Genomic DNA, 26,319 nt, shown 5'->3' with positions numbered 1-26,319 from the left:
GCGAGAGAGAGAGAGAGGCAGAGAGAGAGAGGAATAGAGGGGAAGTCCAGAGTACCTCCAGCTGATTTACTGGGCTTATCAGGGGTATGATGGGAAGGGAGGTGGAGGTAAATCTGGTGATAGGTCAGTCTGGAGAACCCCGGAGCCCTGCCATGACCTGTCCTTCAAAGGCCCACTCTGAGCCACCCTCTCCCCCACACAAACGCATACGCGCACTCACTCACACACGCACGCCACACCACACCCACCGCTCCACTGGACCTGCTGCAGCCCAACTCCCCTTATCTATAGCAAGCCCACCTCCCTCCTCTCTGTGTCTCTCTCACTCCCAGTTTCTCTTGAAACCATTACATACAATGATCTTTCTATGGGTGCTTTGCTCACCTGAAAAGCATTGAGAGCAATGAAGACATACGCCACCACCATGGAGAGGTGCACCAGGACTCCACACAGCCAGGTCAGGCCCAGCACTGGCAGTAGAATAAGGACTGGTCGTGTCACAGCCCTACAGAAGTCAGACTGTCAGTATAGTGAAGACACCCACACTCACGCATCAACCCATATGAACACACACACTGACATACGCAAACCTGCACGCTTATATTAAGTGAAAATCCTGCATAACTGCACACAATTAAATGGTTTGGAAAACCACAGCTATACTTAATTTGACTGGATTCAATTTAAATTCAGTATAAGTTTTTCAAAATGTCACATTATAATGTTAATATTATGTACACTGAGTGTATAAAACATTAGGAACACCTGCTCTTTCCATGACATAGACTGACCAGGTGAATCCAGGTGAAAACTATGATCCCTTATTGATGTCACTTGTTAAATTCACTTCAATCAGTGTAGATGAAGGGGAGGAGACAGGTTCAACAAGGATTTTGAAGCCTTGCGACAATTGAGTCATGGATTATGTATGTGTGCCATTCAGAGGGTGAATCGGCAAGGCAAAAGATTTAAGTGCCTTTGAACGGGGTATGGTAGTAGGTGCCAATAACACCGGTTTGAGTGTGTCAAGAACTGCAATGCTGCTGGGTTTTTAACACTCAACAGTTTCGTGTATATCAAGAATGGTCCACCACCCAAAGGACATCCTGCCAACTTGGCACAGCTGTGGGAAGCATTGGAGTCAACATGGGCCAGCAACCCTGTAGAACTCTTTCGGCACCTTGTAGAGTCCATGCCCCGACAAATTGAGGCTGTTCTGAGGGCAAAAGGGGTAGCATCACAATATGAGGAGGGTGTTCCTAATGTTTTGTCCACTCGCTGTATATGCTCTGATTTGGAAGTTAGGACTTTAAATGTTTTTTTCCCTTCTATAAATTCCTCTCAATGAGTGTAAGAGCCATTTTGTCCTGCTTAACTTCTTTGGGATAGGGGGCAGTATTTTCACGGCCGGATAAGAAATGTACGCGATTTAATCAGGTTACGACTCCTGCCCAGAAACTAGAATATGCATATAATTAGTAGATTTGGATAGAAAACACTCTAAAGCTTCTAAAACTGTTTGAATGGTGTCTGTGAGTATAACAGAACTCATATGGCAGGCCAAAACCTGAGAAGATTCATTACAGGAAGTGCCCTGTCTGACAATTTGCTGTCCTTCTGTTGCATCTCTATCGAAAATACAGCATCTGTGCTGTAACGTGACACTTTCTAAGGCTCCCATTGGCTCTCTAAAGCCGCCAGAAAGTGGAATGGGGTGTCTGCTGTCTCTGGGCAAAGAACAGCAACAGAATTTGTAAGTGGTCAGCCTGGGGACAGTGACACTGGAGATGCGCGGTCACGAAACTACTCCATTTTTTTCTTTCAGCCTTTGAATGAATACAACGTTGCCCGGTTGGAATATTATCGCTATTTTACGAGAAAAATAGCATAAAAATTGATTTTAAACAGCGTTTGACATGCTTCTAAGTACGGTAATGGAATATTTTGAATTTTTTTTTCACGAAATGCACTCGCGCCTCACCCTTCGGATAGTGACCTGAACGCACGAACAAAACAGAGCTATTTGAATATAACTATGGATTATTTGGAACCAAAATAACATTTGTTGTTGAAGTAGAAGTCCTGGGAGTGCATTCTGACGAAGAACAGCAAAGGTAATCCAATTTTTCGAATAGTAATTCTGAGTTTAGGTTGTCCCAAACTTGGTGGGTGTCAAAATAGCTAGCCGTGATGGCCAAGCTATGTACTCAGAATATTGCAAAATGTGCTTTCGCCGAAAAGCTATTTTAAAATCTGACACCGCGATTGCATAAAGGAGTTCTGTATCTATAATTCTTGAACGTTTATCATGTGTAATTTAGTAAATTCACCGGAAGTTTTTGGTGGGTATGCTAGTTCTGAACATCACATGCTAATGTAAAAAGCTGGTTTTTGATATAAATACGAACTTGATTGAACAAAACATCCATGTATTGTATAATATAATGTCCTAGGAGTGTCATCTGATGAAGATCATCAAAAGTTAGTGCTGCATTTAGCTGTGGTTTGGGTTTTTGTGACATATATGCTTACTTTGAAAATGGCTGTGTGATTATTTTTGGCTGGGTACTCTCCTAACATAATCTAATGTTTTGCTTTCGCTGTAAAGCCTTTTTGAAATCGGACAATGTGGTTAGATTAACGAGAGTCTTATCTTTAAAATGGTGTAAAATAGTTGATTGTTTGAGAAAATTGAATTGTGGTATTTTAGTTGGTTTTATATTTCACGCCGTGCGATGCCATTGGCTGTTGGCTGGGGGTTCCGCTGGCGGAACGGGGTTCCGCTAGCGGAACGTCTGTCCTCAACAGGTTAAAGGACAGGTAATATTTTATTTTTACCAAATATGTATTTTGGAAGTAAAGGGCATATTATAGTGTCCAGATAAATGTTTTGGGTATTTAAAAAAAAAAATCTGTATTTGGCTGTTTTTGGAGCCTTTGATCATGTTTTTTTCTGTGCCCCTGCAACTGCAGAACGAGCATGAGAAAGTCTATCGCTGGTGTCTGGAAAACGTCACGAAATGCTGATGCGTGCACTTCAATGGGACAAAAGGCTGTGTGTTGTTGGGATTTTGCATGGCCAGATAGCTAGAAACAATGACAAGAATCTTCCATGTGGAGAATCGTAGGTGGCTCTTTTCAGGTAGATTTATCTTGTTCTTGAAAGCATGTAATGTTTTGAGGTGTTTTGACTGATGTCACGTCTATGCTAATATGGCTCAAATTCATTAGCTAGCTAACCAACAACTGTAACAATGTATTTGAGAGACAACAAGTGCTCATTGTGCAAATATTTGTATGTTTTGTCAGAGACAAAATATAGTTGACATGTTGTCAACAATCTAAAAGTTACTAAACAACCAACCCGTCTATAACATACCATTTACATCCAAAATACAGATATGGTTAAAAAAAGTGAACCTGTCCTTTAATATCAAAAGAAATGCAACAAAAAGCATAATACACAGAGGACCTTCGATGGCATTGGAGCACAAATGTTGTCTTGTGAGGTTGTTTGTTCAAACTGCTATTGCTGTCGTCTTGCTGCACAGGGGCCAGGAGATTGAGTTCACACTGAACTATGTCTACAAGGTCAAAGTGAGCAGATCCTCTTCATTTCTTTTCAATTTAGTCTTTCTTCTAATGTTGTGACATCATCACATTCTTACAGGGAACAGATAGTCTGCAGAGGGGGCAAAGATGACTTGCTTACTCCTTCACTCTCTTTACAAGCAAATGAACAGGTGATGAATGAAACAAAAAATAGCATTTCATAAATCTTTTATGAAATATGCTCTTGGCGTTCATAGATCAGCAGGGTGTACAATATACATGTGTTTATCTTGTCTCCGCAGGTAGACAGGACTGAACCCTAGGCCCTGGTCCCTGTTTAGAGTCCACATTAAGCAGACAATGAGCTCAGTGAAAAGCATACAGACCAACAAACACCCACACAGACTATCTATCTCTCTCTCTCTCTCTCTAGGACCAGGTGGTAGGCTGATAAGACCCATACAACTCCCACTACTTCAAACTCAAACTACCTCATTCTCACACAGTCACCGTCACTCTGCTCAGTTTGTCTGTGTGGATCTGTCACTTGTGGATTTGAAAACCTCCTATTCCATTGAGCTTCAAAGGAAACTTATTCTGACTCACCCCTCAAGACACATTTAGTGTTTACTGGAGTTGTCTCATTGTATCTCACACATATAATGCATACCGTGAAAAGCCACCAAGGGTTGGATGTTGGGGTTGAGTCACAGGATCGAAATACAATGTATGTGTCCTACGTTTTCATGACACGTGTTTGTGAGTGAGAGAGCAGGAGAGTCAGGGAAAGAGAGGACAAGTGACAGAGAGGATAAGATAGAGTATGGGAGAGGCCTAATCGCCCTACATCAGTGCCTGACCTCACTAATGCTCTTGTGGCTGAATGGAAGCAAGTGTCCACAGCAATGTCTAGTGGAAAGCCTTCCCAGAAGAGTGGAGGCTGTTACAGCAGCAAAGGCAGGACCAACTCCATATTAAAGCGCATGATTAGGTATTACCATCTTTTTGGCCATGTTGTGTAGTGTACAGTATATATATATATATATATATATATATATATATATATATATATATATATATATATATATATATATATATATATATATATAAAATTGAAGTCGGAAGTTTACATACACTTAGGTTGGAGTCATTAAAACTTGCTTTTCAACTACTCCATAAATTTCTTGTTAACAAACTATAGTTTTGCAAGTCGGTTAGGACATCTACTTTGTGCGTGACACAAGTAACTTTTCCAACAATTGTTTACAGACAGATTATTTCACTTATCATTCACAGTATCACAATTCCAGTGGGTCAGAATTTTACATACACTAAGTTGACAGTGCCTTTAAACAGCTTGGAAAATTCCAGAAAATGATGTCATGGCTTTAGAAGCTTCTGATAGGCTAATTGACATAATTTGAGTCAATTGGAGGTGTACCTGTGGATGTTTTTCAAGGCCTACCTTCAAACTCAGTGCCTATTTGCTTGAGATCATGGAAAAATCTAAAGAAATCAGCCAAGACCTCAGAAATAAATTGTAGACCTCCACAAGTCTGGTTCATCCTTGGGAGCAATTTCCAAACGCCTGAAGGTGCCATGTTTATCTGTACAAACAATAGAACGCAAGTATAAACACCATGGGACCACCCAGCCGCCATACCGCTCAGGAAGGAGACGCGTTCTGTCTCCTAGAGATGAATGTACTTTGGTGTGAAAAGTGCAAATCATTCCCTGAACAACAGCAAAGGACCTTGTGAAGATGCTGGAGGAAACAGGTACAAAAGTATCTTTATCCACAGTAAAACGAGTCCTATATCGACATAACCTTAAAGGCCGCTCAGCAAGGAAGAAGCCACTGCTCCAAAACCGCCATAAAAAAGTCAGACAACGGTTTGCAACTGCCCATGAGGACAAAGATCATACTTTTTGGAGAAATGTCCTCTGGTCTGATGAAACAAAAATATAACTATTTGTCCATAATGACCATCATTATGTTTGGAGGAAAAAGGGGGAGGCTTGCAAGTCGAAGAACACCATCCCAACTGTGAAGCACAGGGGTGGCAGAATCATGTTGTGGTGGTGCTTTGCTGCAGGAGGGACTGCTGCACTTCCCAAACTAGATGGCATCATGAGGGAGGAAAATTATGTGGATATATTGAAGCAACATCTCAAGACATCAGTCAGGAAGTTAAAGCTTGGTCGCAAATGGGTCTTCCAAATGGACAATGACCCCAAGCATACTTCCAAAGTTGTGGCAAAATGGCTTAAGGACAACAAAGTCAAGGTATTGGAGTGGCCATCACAAAGTCCTGACCTCAATTCTACAGAAAATGTGTGGGCAGAACTGAAAAAGCGGGTGCGAGCAAGGAGGCCTACAAACCTGACTCAGTACCACCAGCTCTGTCAGGAGGAATGGGACAAAATTCACCCATTTTATTGTGGGAAGCTTGTGGAAGGCTACCCAAAACGTTTGACCCAAGTTAAACAATTTAAAGGCAATGCTACCAAATACTAATTGAGTGTATGTAAACTTCTGACGCACTGTGATGAATGTGAACCCAATGTGATGAACGAAAGAAAAGCTGGGAATTTTTACTAGGATTAAATGTCAGGAATTGTGAAAAACTGAGTTTAAATGTATTTGGCTAAGGTGTATGTAAACTTCCGACTTCAACTGTATATGTATATATTTATATATATATATATATTATATATATATATATATATATATATAGAGAGAGAGAGAGAGAGAGAGAGAGAGAATGGGATATAGTGTGGTGACTCACCAGGTCAGGTCAAAGGTGTGGAGTTTAGATGCTGAACTGGGAGTGTGCTTCTTTACGCGACGACGGGCGCTGGACACCGTCACCATGACAACACGGCACAGCACCACTGCATTGACCTAGGAGTACACAAAGTCTCAGAACAACCGATGGTACATGCCATATTGTTGCTGTATGACACATGTATGACACATTAGTAAACATCACATGCAAGCACACACACACACACACACACACACACACACACACACACACACACACACACACACACACACACACACACACACACACACACACACACACACACACACACACACAGAAACGCACACACAAGAACACACACACACACAGAAACGCACACACAAGCACGCACACACACACACAGGAACGCACACACAAGCGCACACACACAGAAACGCACACACAAGCACACACACACACACAGAAACGCACACAGTAAATAAGTGAAGTGAAGCTACATACGGCCAAGATTAAAAGAACAGGTCCCACAAAAGCCCAAATCATATCAGTCTCCACATTGAGCCAGCAGTGACTGTCTGCTTTGTACTTGTCCAGGGATATCGTCAAGGTTACACCAACAACCACAACAGGCAGACCTGCAAAAATAACACAATATTTATAGCCTTTAATTCAACAGGTCTCTTATATTCATACAACACATGCATGTCTTTAGTGAAGAGAGTTTACATTGCTGTGGTACAGGGCCAGGGACTACAGTAGACACCAACTGTCCATTCCCTGGTCATTCTATTTAGTCTGAACAGGTGAACACCTCAGACAGCTAGCTGGTATATCTGGGCATCTTAGAAAACATCATCATGAGTGTGTTAAGCTTTTTGAATGCACACACTCTTCCAATGGGGTCAGTAGGAACACAACCTTTGGTCTAGATGAGTGGTGTTCCAGACAGCACTGTGTTCTTACCAAACAATACTTCAATGTACTATAGAATATAGGCCATGGTCTTATGTGAGTGGATGAGTCCTGTGTGGAACGTATGGGAACATTGTACAGTATCATTAATAATAAATATCTAAGCGGAGTGAGGCGTGATTCTGCATGTAGTTTTACCCCAGCCGATGCCGTAGTACATCTTCATCCTGCGGTCTTCGCTGATGTTGACAGACACCACCTTACTCCACAGCAGCAGTCCCTCCACCAGCATCCAGGAGAAGGAGGCCATGAAGAAGAGGTGCAGCAGGGCCGTCACCAGCAGACATGCCCCCTAGTGGACAGGAGGGACATGGCATTGACATGGTTCGCGTCGCCATAGATACCTGTCCACCACTTACTCTTACATGGTGGCACGGGCTCAAAAACAATAGAAAGTACTGCACATATAGTACTATAATCCAGAAAAGAGAATGGAGTCCTATCATACATTCAACGACAGAAGCAGCTAAAAGCCTACAGACTCCTGGATCACTGACAAAACTGACCCTGTGCCCTTTTCTAGTCCATATTACCCATGGCCATGTACAGAGAGTGAGATGTTTAAAGACAGACACAGCCATGTAAAGAGTCCCACCTCGTTAGCAGAGGCCCAGTCGCTGCACATCAGCAGCAGCTCAGCTATCCCCAGAGCCACAATCAGGTTCTTGTGGACAGTGGTGCGGTCAGACTTAGGAACTCTGCACCCACGCCACACCAGGCCAGACAAGGGAGAGGAACACAGAGAGATGATCAAGGTCAGAAACATACAGACAAACCGACTGTGAGTCAGTCATTATACAGTCATACTAGGAAACACAGCAGCAATTTGTCTGCTCAGCATGGTAAAGAGAAATGATGTACGGACAGAGTGAATCATTCAAACAGACAGATGTATTGTACCCTCCACAAGCTAGTAGATTCTTTGCTGGATCAGGGCACCACTCACCCCACAGCAAAGAAGAGGATGAAGGTGAATAGTAAGCTACACAGGGACACTCCACAGCCGATGAACGTCATGACCTGGAGGGCTCTCTCATTCCCTGGACTCCTCTGACACACAGACACACATGGGTAGGTATTTATCAGAGATTAGAAACTGGGTGGTTCGAGCCCTGAATACTGATTGGCTGACAGTCGTGGTATACCACGGGTATGACAAAACCTTTTTTTTTACTGCTCTGATTGCGTTGGTAAACAGCAGTGGTGGGAAAAGTACTGCGTCGTGCGTAAGAACAGCCCTTAGCCGTGGTAAATTGGCCATATACCACACCCCCTCGGGCATTATTGCTTAACTATAAAACAGGCTGTTTGGATCCTGGATGCTGATTGGTTGATATGCGGGAGTTGTGGGACAACAACTCCCGAAAAATACCATAACTTGTTAATGTCATATCTCAACTGTCCACAACACAGGCAGAAAATTCATAAACTATTTTTCCATGCTACTATTTGGTTTGCAACAGTTGGGGGTTGTATAAACCTACATGTCTGCCTCTACGACCTGTTCAACAATGTATCCTTTTACAAATGCGATCTCTCCCGTGCCAGGAAAGAAGAGGAATGCACTGGCTGTCACCAACCAGCACCAGGACCATGGACAGTTCTTCCACTCATGTGCCATCAACAGAAATGTCACTATGAACATCACCAACTAGCTTGGTTAGCTCAGCTAGTGGCCTATTGGATATTTATTAACCTGTTGGGGCTAGGGCGCAGTATTTTCACGGCCGGATAAAAAACGTACCCGATTTAAAATGGTTACTACTCTTACCCAGAAATGAGAATATGCATATAATTAGTAGATTTGGATAGAAAACACTCTAAAGTTTCTAAAACTGTTTGAATGGTGTCTGTGAGTATAACACAACTCATATGGCAGGCCAAAACCTGAGAAGATTCCATGCAGGAAGTGCCCTGTCTGACAATTTGTTTTCCTTCTAGGGCATCTCTTTCAAAAATACAGCATCTCTGCTGTAATGTGACATTTTCTAAGGCTTCCATTGGCTCTCAGAAGGCGCCAGAAAGTGGAATGAGAGCTCTGCAGTCTCTGGGTGAAAAACAGCAGGAGTTTTTGTGAGTCGTCCTGCTGAGAACAATGACGCTGGAGCGCGCATGCACGAGACTACTCAATTTTTTTCTTTCAGTGTTTGAACGAATACAACGTCCCCCGGTTGGAATATTATCGCTATTTTACGAGAAGAAACGCATAAAAATTGATTTTAAACAGCGTTTGACATGCTTCGAAGTACGGTAATGGAATATTTTGAATTTTTTTGTCACGAAATGCACCCGCGCGTCACCCTTCGGATACTGACCTCAACGCACGAACAAGACGGAGCTATTTCAATATAACTATGGATTATTTCGGCCCAAAACAACATTTGTTTTTGAAGTAGAAGTCCTGGGAGTGCATTCTGACGAAGAACAGCAAAGGTAATCCAATTTTTCTTGTAGTAAATCTGAGTTTGGTGAGTGCCAAACTTGGTGGGTGTCAAATTAGCTAGCCGTGATGGCCGGGCTATCTACTCAGAATATTGCAAAAAAGCTATTTTAAAATCTGACACCGCGATTGCATAAAGGAGTTCTGTATCTATAATTCTTAAAATAATTGTTATGAATTTTGTGAACGTTAATCGTGAGTAATTTATTAAATTCACCAGAAAGTTTGCGGTGTGTATGCTAGTTGCTAGTTCTGAACATCACATGCTAATGTAAAAAGCTGGTTTTTGATATAAATATGAACTTGATTGAACAAAACATGCATGTATTGTATAACACAATGTCCTAGGAGTGTCATCTGATGAAGATCATCAAAGGTTAGTGCTGCATTTTGCTGTGTTTTTGGTTTTTGTGACATATATGCTTGCTTAAAAAATGGCTGTGTGGTTATTTCTGACTATGTACTCTCCTAACATAATCTAATTACATTTACATTTACATTACATTAAAGTCATTTAGCAGACGCTCTTATCCAGAGCGACTTACAAATTGGTGCATTCACCTTATGATATCCAGTGGAACAACCACTTTACAATAGTGCATCTAAATCTTTTAAGGGGGGGGGGGGGGTTAGAAGGATTACTTTATCCTATCCTAGGTATTCCTTAAAGAGGTGGGGTTTCAGGTGTCTCCGGAAGGTGGTGATTGACTCCGCTGTCCTGGCGTCGTGAGGGAGCTTGTTCCACCATTGGGGTGCCAGAGCAGCGAACAGTTTTGACTGGGCTGAGCGGGAACTGTGCTTCCTCAGAGGTAGGGGGGCCAGCAGGCCAGAGGTGGATGAACGCAGTGCCCTTGTTTGGGTGTAGGGCCTGATCAGAGCCTGAAGGTATGGAGGTGCCGTTCCCTTCACAGCTCCGTAGGCAATCACCATGGTCTTGTAGCGGATGCGAGCATCAACTGGAAGCCAGTGGAGAGAGCGGAGGAGCTGGGTGATGTGAGAGAACTTGGGAAGGTTGAACACCAGACGGGCTGCGGCGTTCTGGATGAGTTGTAGGGGTTTAATGGCACAGGCAGGGAGCCCAGCCAACAGCGAGTTGCAGTAATCCAGACGGAAGATGACAAGTGCCTGGATTAGGACCTGCGCCGCTTCCTGTGTGAGGCAGGGTCGTACTCTGCGAATGTTGTAGAGCATGAACCTACATGATCGGGTCACCGCCTTGATGTTAGTGGAGAACGACAGGGTGATGTCCAGGATCACGCCAAGGTTCTTAGCACTCTGGGAGGAGGACACAAGGGAGTTGTCAACCGTGATGGCGAGATCATGGAACGGGCAGTCCTTCCCCGGGAGGAAGAGCAGCTCCGTCTTGCCGAGGTTCAGCTTGAGGTGGTGATCCGTCATCCACACTGATATGTCTGACAGACATGCAGAGATGCGATTCGCTGCCTGGTTATCAGAAGGGGGAAAGGAGAAGATTAATTGTGTGTCGTCTGCATAGCAATGATAGGACAGACCATGTGAGGATATGACAGAGCCAAGTGACTTGGTGTATAGCGAGAATAGGAGAGGGCCTAGAACAGAGCCCTGGGGGACACCAGTGGTGAGAGCGCATGGTGCGGAGACAGATTCTCGCCACGCCACCTGGTAGGAGCGACCTGTCAGGTAGGACGCAATCCAAGCGTGGGCCGCGCCGGAGATGCCCAGGTCGGAGAGGGTGGAGAGGAGGATCTGATGGTTCACAGTATCAAAGGCAGCAGATAGGTCTAGAAGGATGAGAGCAGAGGAGAGAGAGTTAGCTTTAGCAGTGCGGAGAGCCTCCGTGACACAGAGAAGAGCAGTCTCAGTTGAATGCCCAGTCTTGAAACCTGACTGATTAGGATCAAGAAGGTCATTCTGAGAGAGATAGCAGGAGAGCTGGCCAAGGACGGCACGTTCAAGAGTTTTGGAGAGAAAAGAAAGAAGGGATACTGGTCTGTAGTTGTTGACATCGGAGGGATCGAGTGTAGGTTTTTTTCAGAAGGGGTGCAACTCTCGCTCTCTTGAAGACGGAAGGGACGTAGCCAGCGGTCAAGGATGAGTTGATGAGCGAGGTGAGGTAGGGAAGAAGGTCTCCGGAAATGGTCTGGAGAAGAGAGGAGGGGATAGGGTCAAGTGGGCAGGTTGTTGGGCGGCCGGCCGTCACAAGACGCGAGATTTCATCTGGAGAGAGAGGGGAGAAAGAGGTCAAAGCACAGGGTAGGGCAGTGTGAGCAGGACCAGCGGTGTCGTTTGACTTAGCAAACGAGGATCGGATATCGTCAACCTTCTTTTCAAAATGGTTGACGAAGTCATCCGCAGAGAGGGAGGAGGGGGGGGGGGAGGAGGATTCAGGAGGGAGGAGAAGGTAGCAAAGAGCTTCCTAGGGTTAGAGGCAGATGCTTGGAATTTAGAGTGGTAGAAAGTGGCTTTAGCAGCAGAGACAGAAGAGGAGAATGTAGAGAGGAGGGAGTGAAAGGATGCTAGGTCCGCAGGGAGGCGAGTTTTCCTCCATTTCCGCTCGGCTGCCCGGAGCCCTGTTCTGTGAGCTCGTAGTGAGTCGTCGAGCCACGGAGCAGGAGGGGAGGACCGAGCCGGCCTGGAGGATAGGGGACAGAGAAAATCAACGGATGCAGAAAGGGAGGAGAGGAGGGTTGAGGAGGCAGAATCAGGAGATAGGTTGGAGAAGGTTTGAGCAGAGGGAAGAGATGATAGGATGGAAGAGGAGAGAGTAGCGGGAGAGAGAGAGCGAAGGTTGGGACGGCGCAATACCATCCGAGTAGGGGCAGAGTGAGAAGTGTTGGATGAGAGCAAGAGGGAAAAGGATACAAGGTAGTGGTCGGAGATTTGGAGGGGAGTTGCAATGAGATTAGTGGAAGAACAGCATCTAGTAAAGATGAGGTCAAGCGTATTGCCTGCCTTGTGAGTAGGGGGGGAAGTTGAGAGGGTGAGGTCAAAAGAGGAGAGGAGTGGAAAGAAGGAGGCAGAGAGGAATGAGTCAAAGGTAGACATGGGGAGGTTAAAGTCACCCAGAACTGTGAGAGGTGAGCCATCCTCAGGAAAGGAACTTATCAAGGCGTCAAGCTCATTGATGAACTCTCCAAGGGAACCTGGAGGGCGATAAATGATAAGGATGTTAAGCTTGAAAGGGCTGGTAACTGTGACAGCATGGAATTCAAATGAGGAGATAGACAGATGGGTCAGGGGAGAAAGAGAGAATGTCCACTTGGGAGAGATGAGGATTCCAGTGCCACCACCCCGCTGGCTCGATGCTCTAGGGGTATGCGAGAACACGTGGGCAGACGAAGAGAGAGCAGTAGGAGTAGCAGTGTTATCTGTGGTAATCCATGTTTCGGTCAGCGCCAGGAAGTCTAGGGACTGGAGGGTAGCATAGGCTGAGATGAACTCAGCCTTGTTGGCTGCAGACCGGCAGTTCCAGAGGCTGCCGGAGACCTGGAACTCCACGTGGGTCGTGAGCGCTGGGACCACCAGGTTAGAGTGGCAGCGGCCACGCGGTGTGAAGCGTTTGTATGGCCTGTGCAGAGGGGAGAGAACAGGGATAGACAGACACATAGTTGACAAGCTACAGAAGTGTTGTTTCTTGTATTATTGTCTCTTGTGTCTTTAGAGAACTGTTTCACTTTGATATCCTTTTTCTTCTGTCCTGATTTTTTCTTTCTTTTCTTCTGTTAACTAGATATTCTTTGTTGTTCTTCGTTAGCTAGCTAGCTTCTTCCAAAAGAGTCCCTAGCAACTGCTTAGCAACTGGTAAACAATTCAGCTAGCTAAGATAACTACAATTTTATGAAAAATAGTTATTTTTCAAAAGCCTATCTTCTTTGTTTGTTGCTTGTTTTTTCTCCTCTTCAGTCTTGCAGTTTTCTTTTGCTTTTTTCCGATGTACTTCACTCTAAAAACCATGTAAATTTCAATATTTGTAGGAGCTCATTTTTCAGCTGCTGCTGCTCAAATTGGAGTTCCGGAACGTTTTCCGGAACGCTAATGTTTTGCTTTCGCTGTAAAGCCTTTTGGAAATCGGACATTGTGGTTAGATTAACGAGAGTCTTATCTTTCATATGGTGTAAAATAGTCCTATGTTTGAGAACTTTGAATTATGACATTTTGTGGTTTTAAATTTGGCGCTCTGATGTGTCACTGGCTGTTGAATAGTGCGGGACGATTTCATCCCACCTACCCTAGAGAGGTTAAATCATTATTTATTGAAGTTCTTCCCTCTCATCATCATTGAATCTCTGCTAGCTAGCTTCATGCCAATAATTTGTTTAGCATAGCAACATTGAATGAATAGAATGATTAGAATTAACGACTGGGTCAAAACATGATCAAATAACTAACGACCAGCTTGCTTGGGTAGCAGCTTCACAATGCAAAAACTAATTTACTCTTTAAAATAATGTTTTTGTATGAATGTTTTTACCCCTTTTTCTCCCCAATTTCATCATATCCAATTGGTAACTACAGTCTCCCCTAAACCGGACAACGCTGGGCCAATTGTGCGCCGCCTCATGGGTCTCCCGGTCGCGGCCGGCTGCGACACAGCCCAGGATCGAACCTGGGTCTGTAGTGATGCCTCTAGCACTGCGTTGCCTTAGACCACGGTGCCACTCGAGAGGCCTTTAATTAAAACATTTAATTAATAACCGTTTTATAAAAGCGATAATGCCCTCGAACCCGGGAATTATCGTGTGACAACTCCCTCCAAGACCTGTATTCAACTTATTGGCATGTAGAACGGTTGCCAAATCGTTTATCAAAACATCAATTCAATATTTTCATTAAAACATTATTTTAAAGAGTATATAATTTTTTGCATTGTAAAGTTGCTACCCAAGCGGGCTGGTCGTTCGTTATTTTCTCATGTTTCGACCCACTCAGAACAGCCCTTGTCGGGAGTTGTCACATGATAATTCTCAGGTTCTCAGGCATGATTACCGAACTATACAGACTACAAGTGTCTGTTGACTATTCTCTATTGCACTATTTCACAACGTGGAGTGTGAGGAATTGTGGAGGGTAGAATGGACCTTTACCTGGACTTCATAGACTTGCAGCAGCAGGGCAAAGTTGGTGGTGTGGTTGCAGAAGCAGACAGTGGAGTCGTAGTGTTTAGAGATGACCTCACAGCCTTTAGTAGACCACCACCCACCTGACTCTGGCCTAGACGGGGACAACAGTTTCATAACAATGTATGGTAACCATTACACTAATAAATAATAAATCTGATTTCTATAGATGTAAGCCGGTTACTGTTTTTTGTCATGAATATTATTCTGGAGGCAGCTCTGCAGAGTGGTCACTACCAGCCAAAGCCACAAAATCATACAATCTGATTTTAACCCTAACCTTAACCACACTGCGAACCCTAATCTTAAATTAAATCCAAAAAGCACATTTATACAATAAAGCCAATTTTGACTTTGCAGCTGGCCCTCTAGAGGAAATCGCTCAGTTCTGCCTCCAGGACAAGACTCATCCCAATAAACGTCAACCTGCTGGACGTAATGAAAATTTGCTGTCGTTATACTCACATCAGATCAAAGTCCCAGAATGCACAGACTGGGTCATACACGGTCCCTGCAGAATTCTGAAGCAATCGATGGAAAAGGACAATTTCACACTTACGGTAAAGGACAGGCTTATGAAGGAGAACAAGGGGGATATACGGTATCATATTCTCTGTGGAAGAGGCAGAGGTATATAGTGCATAGAGGAATATAGTCCATGTGAGTGTGAGACACTGAGGTCTTTACTTGAGCTCTGTGTTGGAGCTGGAAGCGCACAGCCATGCTGACAGGCAGTCCGTCCCCCAGGACTGTAGTAGAGATGACAGAGGAGCCCAGGATGGTGCCCAGGTACCTGACACACATAGCACAGCACAGGCCTTAAGGTGGCAGTCACGCATAAGACTGGATATCAACACTGGATCATGCTCGGTAGGCACTAATGGAAAAAAGTCTTATTGGAAAATGAAAATTAATATCCTTAATGAACTGATTCAAATCGGCAATCGTTCATGAAAAAACGACTCGCCCTGTTTCAAATTATTTGTCCTTATTTCGTGCCTACTGAATGTGACCTTGGTCTGAAAAAAGTTCTCATCTTCCATACCTCTGGATGCCATCGGTGACGATGGGAAACATGGTGATGTTCTCCTCCGCGTTGAAAAGAGGCCGCAGGGAACTGTACCACGTGTTGACCACAGTCACCTTCTGGAAGCCTGCTCAAACATCAACATCAACATCTCCACTAACCAAACTAAGTGTCTCTCTCTTCTAAGAACACTAGACAGCTTAACAATGCAGCAGTAAGTGGGAACACAGATCAACGTTATCTCTCACAATAGCCAGTTAATATAGATTGTAATGAGTAGTTGACTAAAGTCAAGGCCTTGGGAGTGCAAATGGATGAAAACATACTGTCTGTATTAGTACATATCCCACTGGGCATGAAGTGGGTGAATCGATGTTGTTTCAACGTCATTTGTCAACTTATTGTGACGTGGAATCTTCGTGGAAAATACATTCCATTTAAAAAAAGTAATCAACGTAAACTGTTGTTTTGAGGGTGAAATTTCAACCACATGATTATGTCATCATGGTAACCAAATGTCAACATAGACAAACCTTGCATAGCATATGTTGAATTTGTACCTTTTAATCAATGTCAGATCTTCAACATTATATTTGCTATCAAAAAATAAAATAATTGTCTGGGCGGCACCTCCTACTGGAGAATTGATCTATCTACCGATCCAGGGTTTAAACCAAGCCAAGCCCTGCTTTGCTTTGATATTTTGTCATTGACTATAACCAATGTGCTATTGTGAGAATGAATGTTGAGAGATCTCCACTTAAAAACTAAATAGATTCATTGTTATACACTAGGCCGAGGGTTTCAAGTTCGGTTTGATTTAAAAAATGTCCATTGCTCATGTTTCTTGGCCCATGCAAGTCTCTTCTTACTATTGGTGTCCTTTAGTAGTGGTTTCTTTACAGCAATTCGACCATGAAGGCCTGACTCATGCAGTCTCCTCTGAACAGTTGATGTTGAGATGTGTCTGTTACTTGAACTCTGTGAAGCATTTATTTGGGCTGCAATCTGAGGTGCAGTTAACTCTAATGAACTTATCCTCTGCAGCAGAAGTAACTCTGGGTCTTCCTTTCCTGTGGCGGTCCTCATGAGAGCCAGTTTCATCATAGCGCTTGATGGTTTTTGCGACTGCACTTGAAGAAACTTTCAAAGTTCTTGAAGTTTTCCGGATTGACTGACCTTCATGTCTTAAAGTAATGATGGACTGTCGTTTCTCTTTACTTATTAGAGCTGTTCTTGCCATAATATGGACTTGGTCTTTTACCACATAGAGCTATCTTCTGTATACCACCCCAACCTTGTCACAACACAACTGATTGGCTCAAACACATTAAGAAGGAAAGAAATTCCACAAATTAACTTTTAACAAGGCACACCTTTTAATTGAAATGCATTTCAGGTGACTACCTCATGAAGCTGGTTGAGCGAATGCCAAGAGTGTGCAAAGCTGTCATCAAGGCAAAGGGTGACTACTTTGAAGAATCTCAAATATAAAATATATTTTGATATGTTTAACACTTTCTAGGTTACTACATGATTCCATATGTGTTGTTTCATAGTTTTGATGTCTTCACTATTATTCTACAGTGTTGAAAATAGTAAAAATAAAGAAAAACCCTTGAATGAGTAGGTGTGTCCAAACTTTTGACTGGTACTTTATCTTCTGCTTGGATAGCTCCATCTGACTTAGTCTGACTTTAATTCCACTTCGTAAACAAATGAATAATTGATAGGTTGTATTCACGTCTCCATCCCAACCAAAATCGAAGTTAAAGAATAGGACTAAATCAAACCTTATTTAAAGTGCATTTAATGTTTGATATGATTTAGTTCTTTAACTTCGATTTTTGGTTGAGATGGAGTCGAAAATTCCACATACCCATTATTAATTTGTAGTAAACTGAAATTAAAGCCAGTGGCACAGATGGAACTATCCAAGCAGAATATAAATATCCTTCAAAATGTTGATATTTGGTTGCGTTGACAACCAAACCCAATTCAAAATCACTTTTGAAATAAAATAAATTGCCTATGGACTTGTTGACAACCAGTTTTTACATTGAAAAGAAGGATCCGATCCTTAAGAGGTTGTTGATATTAGGTTAGGTTGTCAACCAAACACAATTCAATATTACTTTTGTAATACAGTAAATAGCCTATTTTACAAACTAAAGTAACATTCAACATTAAAATGAGTAACACATCCATGGCCACATTTTGAAGTTACTGTAACTATAAATGTCTTCTTATGTCATCATATAAAGTGTGGATGTTCAAGATAACATGGATAGGTTGTCGCAGGTCTGTGGATATCTTCAGAATTGCTGCAATAAGCCGTGCAGAATCTCGAAAGGCATTGGTCACTTGCACCATGTACTTTTAATGTAATCTCAAATGCAATCTAGGTCATTTAGTTTTGCTATTAGATGAATCACAGTGATAACACATTAATCTGGTATATAAATAAACAAAATATCTGACATTGTATTCCCATTTGAACTTTGCTGTGATTTTACACGGTTGAAAGCGCAGTGACACACATTTGGGTGACAAGTAACCCAAAAATCTGACATTGTTTTTCCATTGGAATTTGGTTGTGCTTTTAGATGGTTGAAAGCATGGTGATAACACACTGGAAATTTAACAAACTTTACGTTTTAGTTTTGAGTGGGTGAATGTAGGTTGTAGTCTCATTGATCAACATCTCAACCAAAAATGACCCAATTATCCACATTGAAATGACATGGCGTGCCCAGTGGGATGTGCCTATAAAACAGTGCTTGATAAATGTGTGGTATTTCAAATAAAATCCTTCTTCACTAGGTGTTTACTGTTGGAATGTGGAATGCATGGTTGAGATTGTAAAGCACTAGGCTATGGCTGAAGGAGTGCAGAGGAGATATGGACATTACAGCACTCTCAGGGTTGTCTCTCACCTTTGTCATGGAGATTCTGCATGTTCTGCGTGGGGACTGAGATACAGTCTATGTTGGTGTCGCTCGCCACGTCTGGACCACAGAACTTAGGCCCGCTAGATCCCTCTCCGAGACTCTGCTGCTGAACCTCCAGCTCTGAATCACATCAACACACATTCTCAGTGGAATGAACAGAATACTGTAGTAAGAGGAATGGTTGTAGTAACAGCAGCACATCCTACAAAAAGTGCTAATGAGTAAACATGGAAAGGACAGAAAGGCCTGGACACTAAATGTTCCTATTTGCTATCAACCACCTGGGACCTGATGAAGAGCCCCTGTGGATAGGAATGTTGTCATTAAAGGTGTGGTGTACGGCCAATATACCACGGCTAAGGCCTGTATCCATAACAACAGCCCTTAGCCGTGGTATACTGGCCATGTACCACACCTTCTCGGGCCTTATTGCTTAATTCAATGGTCGGTCCGCTCTTTCAGCCTTTCAGCAGCTCACAGAACACACTAACATTCTAGAGAATGTAATGTACCCTACTAAGTGACTCACTGATGTTGGACCTGTGGATAAGTAGATGGTCCATTTCCGTCATCAGCTGAGTGCTCAGACTGGTCACCATGCGGTCAATGCTCTTGACCACAGCCATCGGTCCACTCACCACCTGGGGCACAGAGTGGGGATAAGGGAATGGGGTTTAATCATGGAGATATACTAGTCATTGGTAGGGCCAGGAGTTTCACCTGACCACGTGACCTAACCAGAATATTAAGCCCATAACTAGGACCCAGAGTTTGGTCAGGCGGTCAGGAGACTCCTGGCTGTGGTTATTGGATAGAGCAGAGACTGTGGGTGAAGCACTGCTATGTGGATGTTTCAGTCCTCTAGCTGCTCTAATACATTCAGCCTGGCTGTGCTGTACTTCTGTGACCTTGGAGGGTAGAAAGGCCTGGGGGAGGGGAGGTGGGGGAGGTGGGTGAAATGGGGGAGGCAAAATCTCTGCAACAACATGAACGCTTATCATATGGCTAGCACTAGGATACATAGACATGCGATACTTGCGGTTTATATGAACTATAATGTGAGACACGTCTGAGTAATTGTTTTGGATGTGATATGTTAACCATAATAGCACGCCACACTTCACTGTGCTCCTTTAAAGAACATTCAACAAAGACAATAATGGATATTATCTTCAAAATGTTCACACACATTTAAACATGACCAGAGATCATAATAGTCTGTGAACAAGTGCTGCTTACAATATACAAATTAGACCTGTTCATTGTCATGACAGATTCTGATGCAAACCAGAGCAGATTAAATTTAGTGTATCTGCGATGAAGTTTGATCAAGACTCAACCCTATGTGCTCGTACAAGTACACTTATCTAGCCAAGCGTAAGCGTTCATTTGATCGTTTCTCATTCACAGTATCCATTTGATCTTACTGCCCTCTAGTGGAGATATCCTCAAATAATACTGCCATACTCCGTATGATGTCATGTTTCATGTTTTGTGTGGACCTCAGGAAGAGTAGCTGCTGCTTTTGCAACAGCTAATGGGGATCCTAATAAAAATACCAAAATACCAAATACTCCAGTAGTCGTGTTTATGTTCCCAACACCTTGGCGGCACTACCTCCACCGGATCCCAGACCATGTTTTAGCCTGCCTCTCTGGTACCTGATGTGAGAAGGGCTTTATAAATACGTTTGAATAATTGATTGGTACCTGTTTGATGGCCTGCCACTTGGGGGCGTTGTCCTGGCTAATGATGCTGTCAGCCACAGTGATAAAGGTGTGGCTGAGCTCCCCAGCGCTGGTGGTGGCAAGGCTGCCGTTGCCTTCCACGGCTGTGTCTGTGGGCACGTCTGCAGCCCACGCTAGCAGCTGGACCAGGGACAGCATGTCCCCAGGCTGCAGCCCCTCCCTGGTGTCCTCCAGGGCCTGCCTGGACATGTTGAGCAGACTGGACGCCTGACCCCAGCTCATCTGGATCCCTGGCTGCCCCCCCATCACACCCTTCATGCCGTAATACACATACACAGATGCACGCGGGGACACACGCATCCACACATACACAGCAGAGGACGGAGAGGAAATCCAAAACAGGGTTCAAGAATATTGAACTCACTGACAGAACAACGTTTATTGCTGTGTCAAGTTGAGTAGGTTAGAGATAAATCGTAAATGTCCTAATCCAGACAGGCAACCAATGATTTATAGTAATCAGTCTTTACCTGCGTTCCATTGGAGAGCTGCATGAGGTGGTGCATGAAGGGACTGGGATGGGAGCGCTGAGACTCACTCAACTCCTTCATCTTAACATAGCGCTCTGTAAGAAACAGTTGTGTCAGAGACACTGGTTCCTCTCTGATGTTTGGTGATGGTAGTTACTAGCATTGTACAAAGTCACAAATATTAATGTTCAGTCAGTTTCCCTAATGTGATGCAAAATTAATTTCACTAGTCTGTTCAGAAATGGACAACTTATGGGTGTACAGTAAAGAGCCATGTTCGTTACAGTATGTGAGTAATGGTCTAGTCGTAGGTAGTGGCAGTCTAGGTAGTGGTTGACTCACCCCTGCTGGTCCTGCAGATGAAGGGCAGTCTGGTGGAGCAGTCTGCAGAGTCATACAGGGGGAGCTGTTGACTAGACCAGCCCTCCAGAGTCCTGCAGCCCTGCATATCCCTCTGCCTGTGGACCGCTGCTCACGCACACACACACACGCACGCGCACACACACACACACACACACACACACACACACACACACACACACACACACACACACACACACACACACACACACACACACACACACACACACACACAGCATGAGACAGCTCCAATGACTACATCATCTGTTTATGTTCTAATAAAGTTCATGGAAATACATATTTAAATTAATTGCTTGCATCAAGTGAGCTCTTGATTTTGTGACACCTCTGTTTAATCATTAGTCCTCTAAGTATTTGGTTCAACTCAGCATGCTGTAGCCTAACATAGTTTTGTTAAAATTGATAGCAATTTACAAGTGTAATACCGTTATACTTTCATATTCAACATATTCAACAACCTTTGAAAACGTAGACAATTCCTTCCAATTGATTTGACCGTGTTTTTACTGAGAATGTATGCCGGCAAAAAGCCCCTCCATTGTGAGTCAGTTCACTTGTTACACACAGCAATGAAATCCATTATCTTTCATGACGGTTAAACATTTGATTGGTTTTCACTATTGAGTAGAGCTCCATTCTCTTCGTAAAGCAGACCTCATACTTGCGCGAATCCCCCTCCCTCTGCCCTCCACATGGCCTTTAGCCAGTGAACCACGCCAACCAGTTTCCACTCCCCCATGTATCTCTCTCAGACAGACATACTGGATGTGTTAAGGCAGACAGCCACTGGGTTAACTGGCCTCTTTCGAGGTAGATCACCCAGAATGACTCAAACCAACCAACTGATGGGAGACTGGGAACAACCACCACTGCCTCAGTATTGGATTAGTAATAGAAACAGATTGGTCTGGAAGAAGGGCCGTAGGTTTGCCATAGAAAGTCCTATAGAGGATGCACCATAAGATCATTAAAAGGCTATGTGGAAGAATCAAAAGACCAACATTCTGATCAAAACCTGCAGGAGGCAACCCAAATAACGTGAGCTGAATTTTATGTGTGAACAAATCCTTCATAAATTTGAAGTACCTCAATAGGAGCAAGAGACCACAAAGGGGGCAGGTGAAACAATATGGCTGACAGTAAGTTTTGGTAAAAATTCAGCTAAGATGACAATTCAACCAAAACTGAAAATATATCAACCTGGAATCAAAAGATCAACCAATAGAAAAGAGCCGATCAGATTATAGCTCGATTTTATGTAGGGGTATCTCAATGCTGTGTGACTGTAGATGCAGTCTCACCTGGGCAGAACAGCATGGCTGGCACCTCTCCGACCACTGGGTGACGGGTCATATTATCTATACTCCAGGTAAAGATAGCGTCCTGGGTCAAAGATGAGCAGCCATTCAGGGCAAGGAACTGCCTCTGCTCCAAGGCTGTGTCCCAGACATTCAGATCTGTGATATTCCCTACAAAGGGCTCGGTGAAGTTCCCTCCAAACGAGTCCTGATCCTGCCCCAGGATAAGTATGCCATCTCCATGTATGTCCCTGGGGGTGTCAGACCCGGAGCCCATGTCCCCCCTCTCCCCGTCCACATAGATGGCCCAGTGGCCGTCAGTCTTGCGCCAGGTGACACAGAGGTGGTGCCAGGCCCCATCGTTGGGGAAGGATGCCTTGTAGGGGCGGTGCTGCCCATGAACAATGAGCGCCAGCAGGATACGTCCTGTCCCGTCAAACTGTCCGCGCAGCTGGAACTCGTTGGTGAAGACGGCCGCGGCGTAGGAGTACATGGTGGACACCTGGTCCCACTGGGGGTCCCACTGCACGCGGACACACACGCTCACCGCTGGCAGGGCTGGGAACGTCATGTTGACACGGCCGTAGCCCTCCTGGGAGTCCCTGGGGAAGTTCAGGGCTTGGAACAACACATCTAAATAGGTAGAGACAGAAGGGGATCACTTTCAACGCTAACCCTAACTCTAACCTAAGCCTAACCCTAAGCCTAACCCACAACACCCAAGTACAGATCATCATGCATATGGCATCAGGACAAGATCTTAATTTGAGCCAGTTTTCTACAGCAGGAAAACAATCCTGCAGCAATAGGACATGTGAATTATTATGTGGATTATAATTAATGGACATTTTTGTAGGGATTGATACATTTTTTCATTAGGACAAATCAAGTCTGAAATTTCAAAGTGGAAATTACTAACTTCAGAAGCCTTTTTAAAAATCAAATACACTACAAGTTTGCGTTTCCTGCTGTGAAGGACAATTCTCAGCAACAAAAGAGTGATCAAATTATGATCCTACATCTGTAGGTGTTTAAGTTGCTAAACTCACACTGTTTGGCAAGGACCAGAGACCTGCTGGTTGGCCTGTTGGGGTCTCTGACCCACATGGGTCCATGCAGGCCTGCCTGCCTGATGAGCTCCAGGGTTCCCTCCTCGTCTTCAGGCTGGCCCAGGGTGGTGAGGGAGCTGAACTGGCCCCTGCAGAAGCTCCCTGCCTGGGAGAAGGCCAGGGACACGTTGACCAGCTGGAACACCCAGTCTGATGTTTGATGGACCAGGCGCAGACTGCTGCCCTCTGTCAATATGACACCAGGAACACACAACCACAAATAGGCATGGATCAGTCCACATGTGGATATTATACCTTACAGGAACACTTCTATCAACTTGGGGCGGCAGGGTAGCCTAGTGTTTAGAGCGATGGACTAGTAACTGAAAGGTTGCAAGTTCAAATCCCCGAGCTGACAAGGTACAAATCTGTCGTTCTGCCCCTGAACAGGAAGTTAACCTACTGTTCCTAGGCTGTCATTGAAAATAAGAATTTGCTCTTAACTGACTTGCCTAGTTAAATAAAGGTAAAAAATAAAATAAATAAAAATCTCTTTGAGCAAATCTCTATGGAAACAACATGGAATAGCCTTGGTATACAAAAGAGTTTCAAGCATCGTGCATCAAATTGTGATGGGCAGTTCCAGAACTCACCATCTGAGCCCCTCTCTTCTCTGTCTAGCCCTGGCTGAGTTGGCTCACATTCACACAGCACCTACCATAGATGAAACATTTACACTGCTTTATTCTGTTGGCTATGGCATAGACATGTAATATCCTTGATATTTATTTATCCAATAATCTCAAAATAGAAACAAACAGAATAATCAGTCAAATGAATAGTTGTGTTAAGCCTATCAAACGTGTCAGGTCTACCAACGAAAGCATGAATTTCTCAAATAAAACACTGAAAAGGTGAACTTTTTTCTCTCTCCAGTTGATTTCCTAGTTTACATAAGAAAGGAATAGACATTACCACTATGCAACAGAGCAGAACCAGAGTCAGCAGGGCTCCAGTCATCTCTACTTCTCTATGTTCCACAGCTGGAAGAAAACACAATGCTTACTGGCCTCTGCCTTTCAGGGAACATTTAGGTTTACTTCAATGGATCACACTGTAGTCTCTTTTCATATCAAAGACAAATTCAGCTCTGTTCAACAATAAAATGTCTAACAAAGCACAAACACATACTGTGTGGTTAAACAGTATTTGAAAGATGATAGGTACTATAATATATTTTTGGTATATTTCTAAGAGAACTATGTCAAATAAAATAGCTGTACACGTCTCCTTATCTAACACATATGAAAGGTACCTCAGACCCAGACTGCAACATGTGATGAGTAACTGGGCTTACTGTAGACTCAGGCTGCTCCCGCTCCAGCTCTCACTGCTCAGTGTTACTCCAAGGCTGCTGCAACTCTCCTTACGTCCTGATGACCACTACTCCCATGTACTGTGTGTCCTCTGACATATGCCCAGTCCGTTCATCCAGTGTCCAGCTCCAGTCTCCAGCATGTGCTGGCTAACTGGCCTCTGTGGAGAAGCCACTGCCATACATGGTGAAGAGCGTCTGTCTGTTGCTGCCAGCCAGGAGGTACAAATCACAGCCTTTCTGTCCAACAGTCCACCTCTGCCTCCAGCCAGCCTTCTCCCCCCTCTCCCTCCACCTTCCTCAGCACCCGTGAATCAGAAGCACACTTTTGTCATGCAAATAGGGCCAATAAAAAAAAGATCCCTACTAACGCAAGCAGTGTCAAGCGTTTGGCACAGAGAGTTCATCAAGACCAGCAGGGTGGCAGACATTTCAGCACCCTTCCTATTAATGTCTTCTACTGCTGCTGAGTTCCTTTAAGTTGACTGTATACATACGGTATCAGTACATTAGTCAAGGGGATGCCATTTCACTACAGATGATAATAAATGCAACCAAAGTAAATGATTGGGCATCATCTATTTCAGGTAGTTTATTCCATATGTAGAACATACTTACACATACTTTCTTCTTAGATGTACATAGTGTACAGTATAGATTTGTACACATTTACAGCGAGTATACTGCATACCTGCACTGTATATTAAATGAACTAAATAGTATGGACTGTCTGTTCCGGAGGATCGCTCATGTGCCCCTAAGCACACACACACACACACACACACACACACACACACACACACACACACACACACACACACACACACACACACACGTGGAAGACAAAGAGCTGCATTATTTATTCCCCCGCGCTCCAACTAACCCACAGTCTGAAAGCCACACCACAGACCCAGATCCACAAAGCCTGTTGCTGCTGCATCAAGATGGCCAACTCTCCCCTCCCTTTATCTGCTGTCTGAACAGAAGCCGGCTGCCTCCCATCATCCAGACCATCCACACTGGTTTGACCACGTAACCATCTTTTGCAAGTTTGCATTTGGAACAATTTAAATAGATGTCTCTCAGATGTATTGAAGGGTTGAAGATGTGCAACAGGCTACGTCTTGCACCTTCAGATTGTTTAAATTCCTCAGTTCATTGCAGAAAATGCATTGTCTGCAATGCCTATTAA

The 26,319-nt window shown here is 43.9% G+C and overlaps 1 protein-coding gene across 2 annotated transcripts in view; it reads right to left on the bottom strand.

Moving 5' to 3' along the window:
- Window positions 1-25,760, bottom strand: part of LOC106579989 (adhesion G protein-coupled receptor D2) — a 47,550-nt gene extending 21,790 nt beyond the window's left edge. The window contains exons 1-20 of one of the 2 annotated variants that reach the window (XM_014160484.3): window positions 25,068-25,760; window positions 24,728-24,795; window positions 24,406-24,466; window positions 23,753-23,998; window positions 22,707-23,336; window positions 21,367-21,492; window positions 21,025-21,119; window positions 20,516-20,806; window positions 19,336-19,447; window positions 18,792-18,926; window positions 15,874-15,982; window positions 15,516-15,621; window positions 15,294-15,349; window positions 14,796-14,922; window positions 8,239-8,342; window positions 7,888-7,990; window positions 7,431-7,584; window positions 6,822-6,955; window positions 6,342-6,457; window positions 385-505 (exon numbers count right to left, since the gene is read on the bottom strand). In XM_014160484.3, coding sequence (XP_014015959.2) covers window positions 385-505; window positions 6,342-6,457; window positions 6,822-6,955; window positions 7,431-7,584; window positions 7,888-7,990; window positions 8,239-8,342; window positions 14,796-14,922; window positions 15,294-15,349; window positions 15,516-15,621; window positions 15,874-15,982; window positions 18,792-18,926; window positions 19,336-19,447; window positions 20,516-20,806; window positions 21,025-21,119; window positions 21,367-21,492; window positions 22,707-23,336; window positions 23,753-23,998; window positions 24,406-24,466; window positions 24,728-24,772 — 2,871 coding nt within the window. In that variant the 5' untranslated portion in view covers window positions 24,773-24,795; window positions 25,068-25,760. The remainder of the gene's footprint in view (window positions 1-384; window positions 506-6,341; window positions 6,458-6,821; window positions 6,956-7,430; window positions 7,585-7,887; window positions 7,991-8,238; window positions 8,343-14,795; window positions 14,923-15,293; window positions 15,350-15,515; window positions 15,622-15,873; window positions 15,983-18,791; window positions 18,927-19,335; window positions 19,448-20,515; window positions 20,807-21,024; window positions 21,120-21,366; window positions 21,493-22,706; window positions 23,337-23,752; window positions 23,999-24,405; window positions 24,467-24,727; window positions 24,796-25,067) is intronic. The other variant, XM_014160485.3, reaches the window with a different exon arrangement.
- Between the last annotated feature and the right edge of the window lie 559 nt (window positions 25,761-26,319).

Source organism: Salmo salar, chromosome 20 (genome assembly GCF_965601325.2).
Source record: "Salmo salar chromosome 20, fSalSal1, whole genome shotgun sequence".
Taxonomy (NCBI): Eukaryota; Metazoa; Chordata; class Actinopteri; order Salmoniformes; family Salmonidae; genus Salmo; species Salmo salar.
Note: the sequence above shows the minus strand (reverse complement) of the source record. Positions and strands in the feature narration are given on the sequence as shown.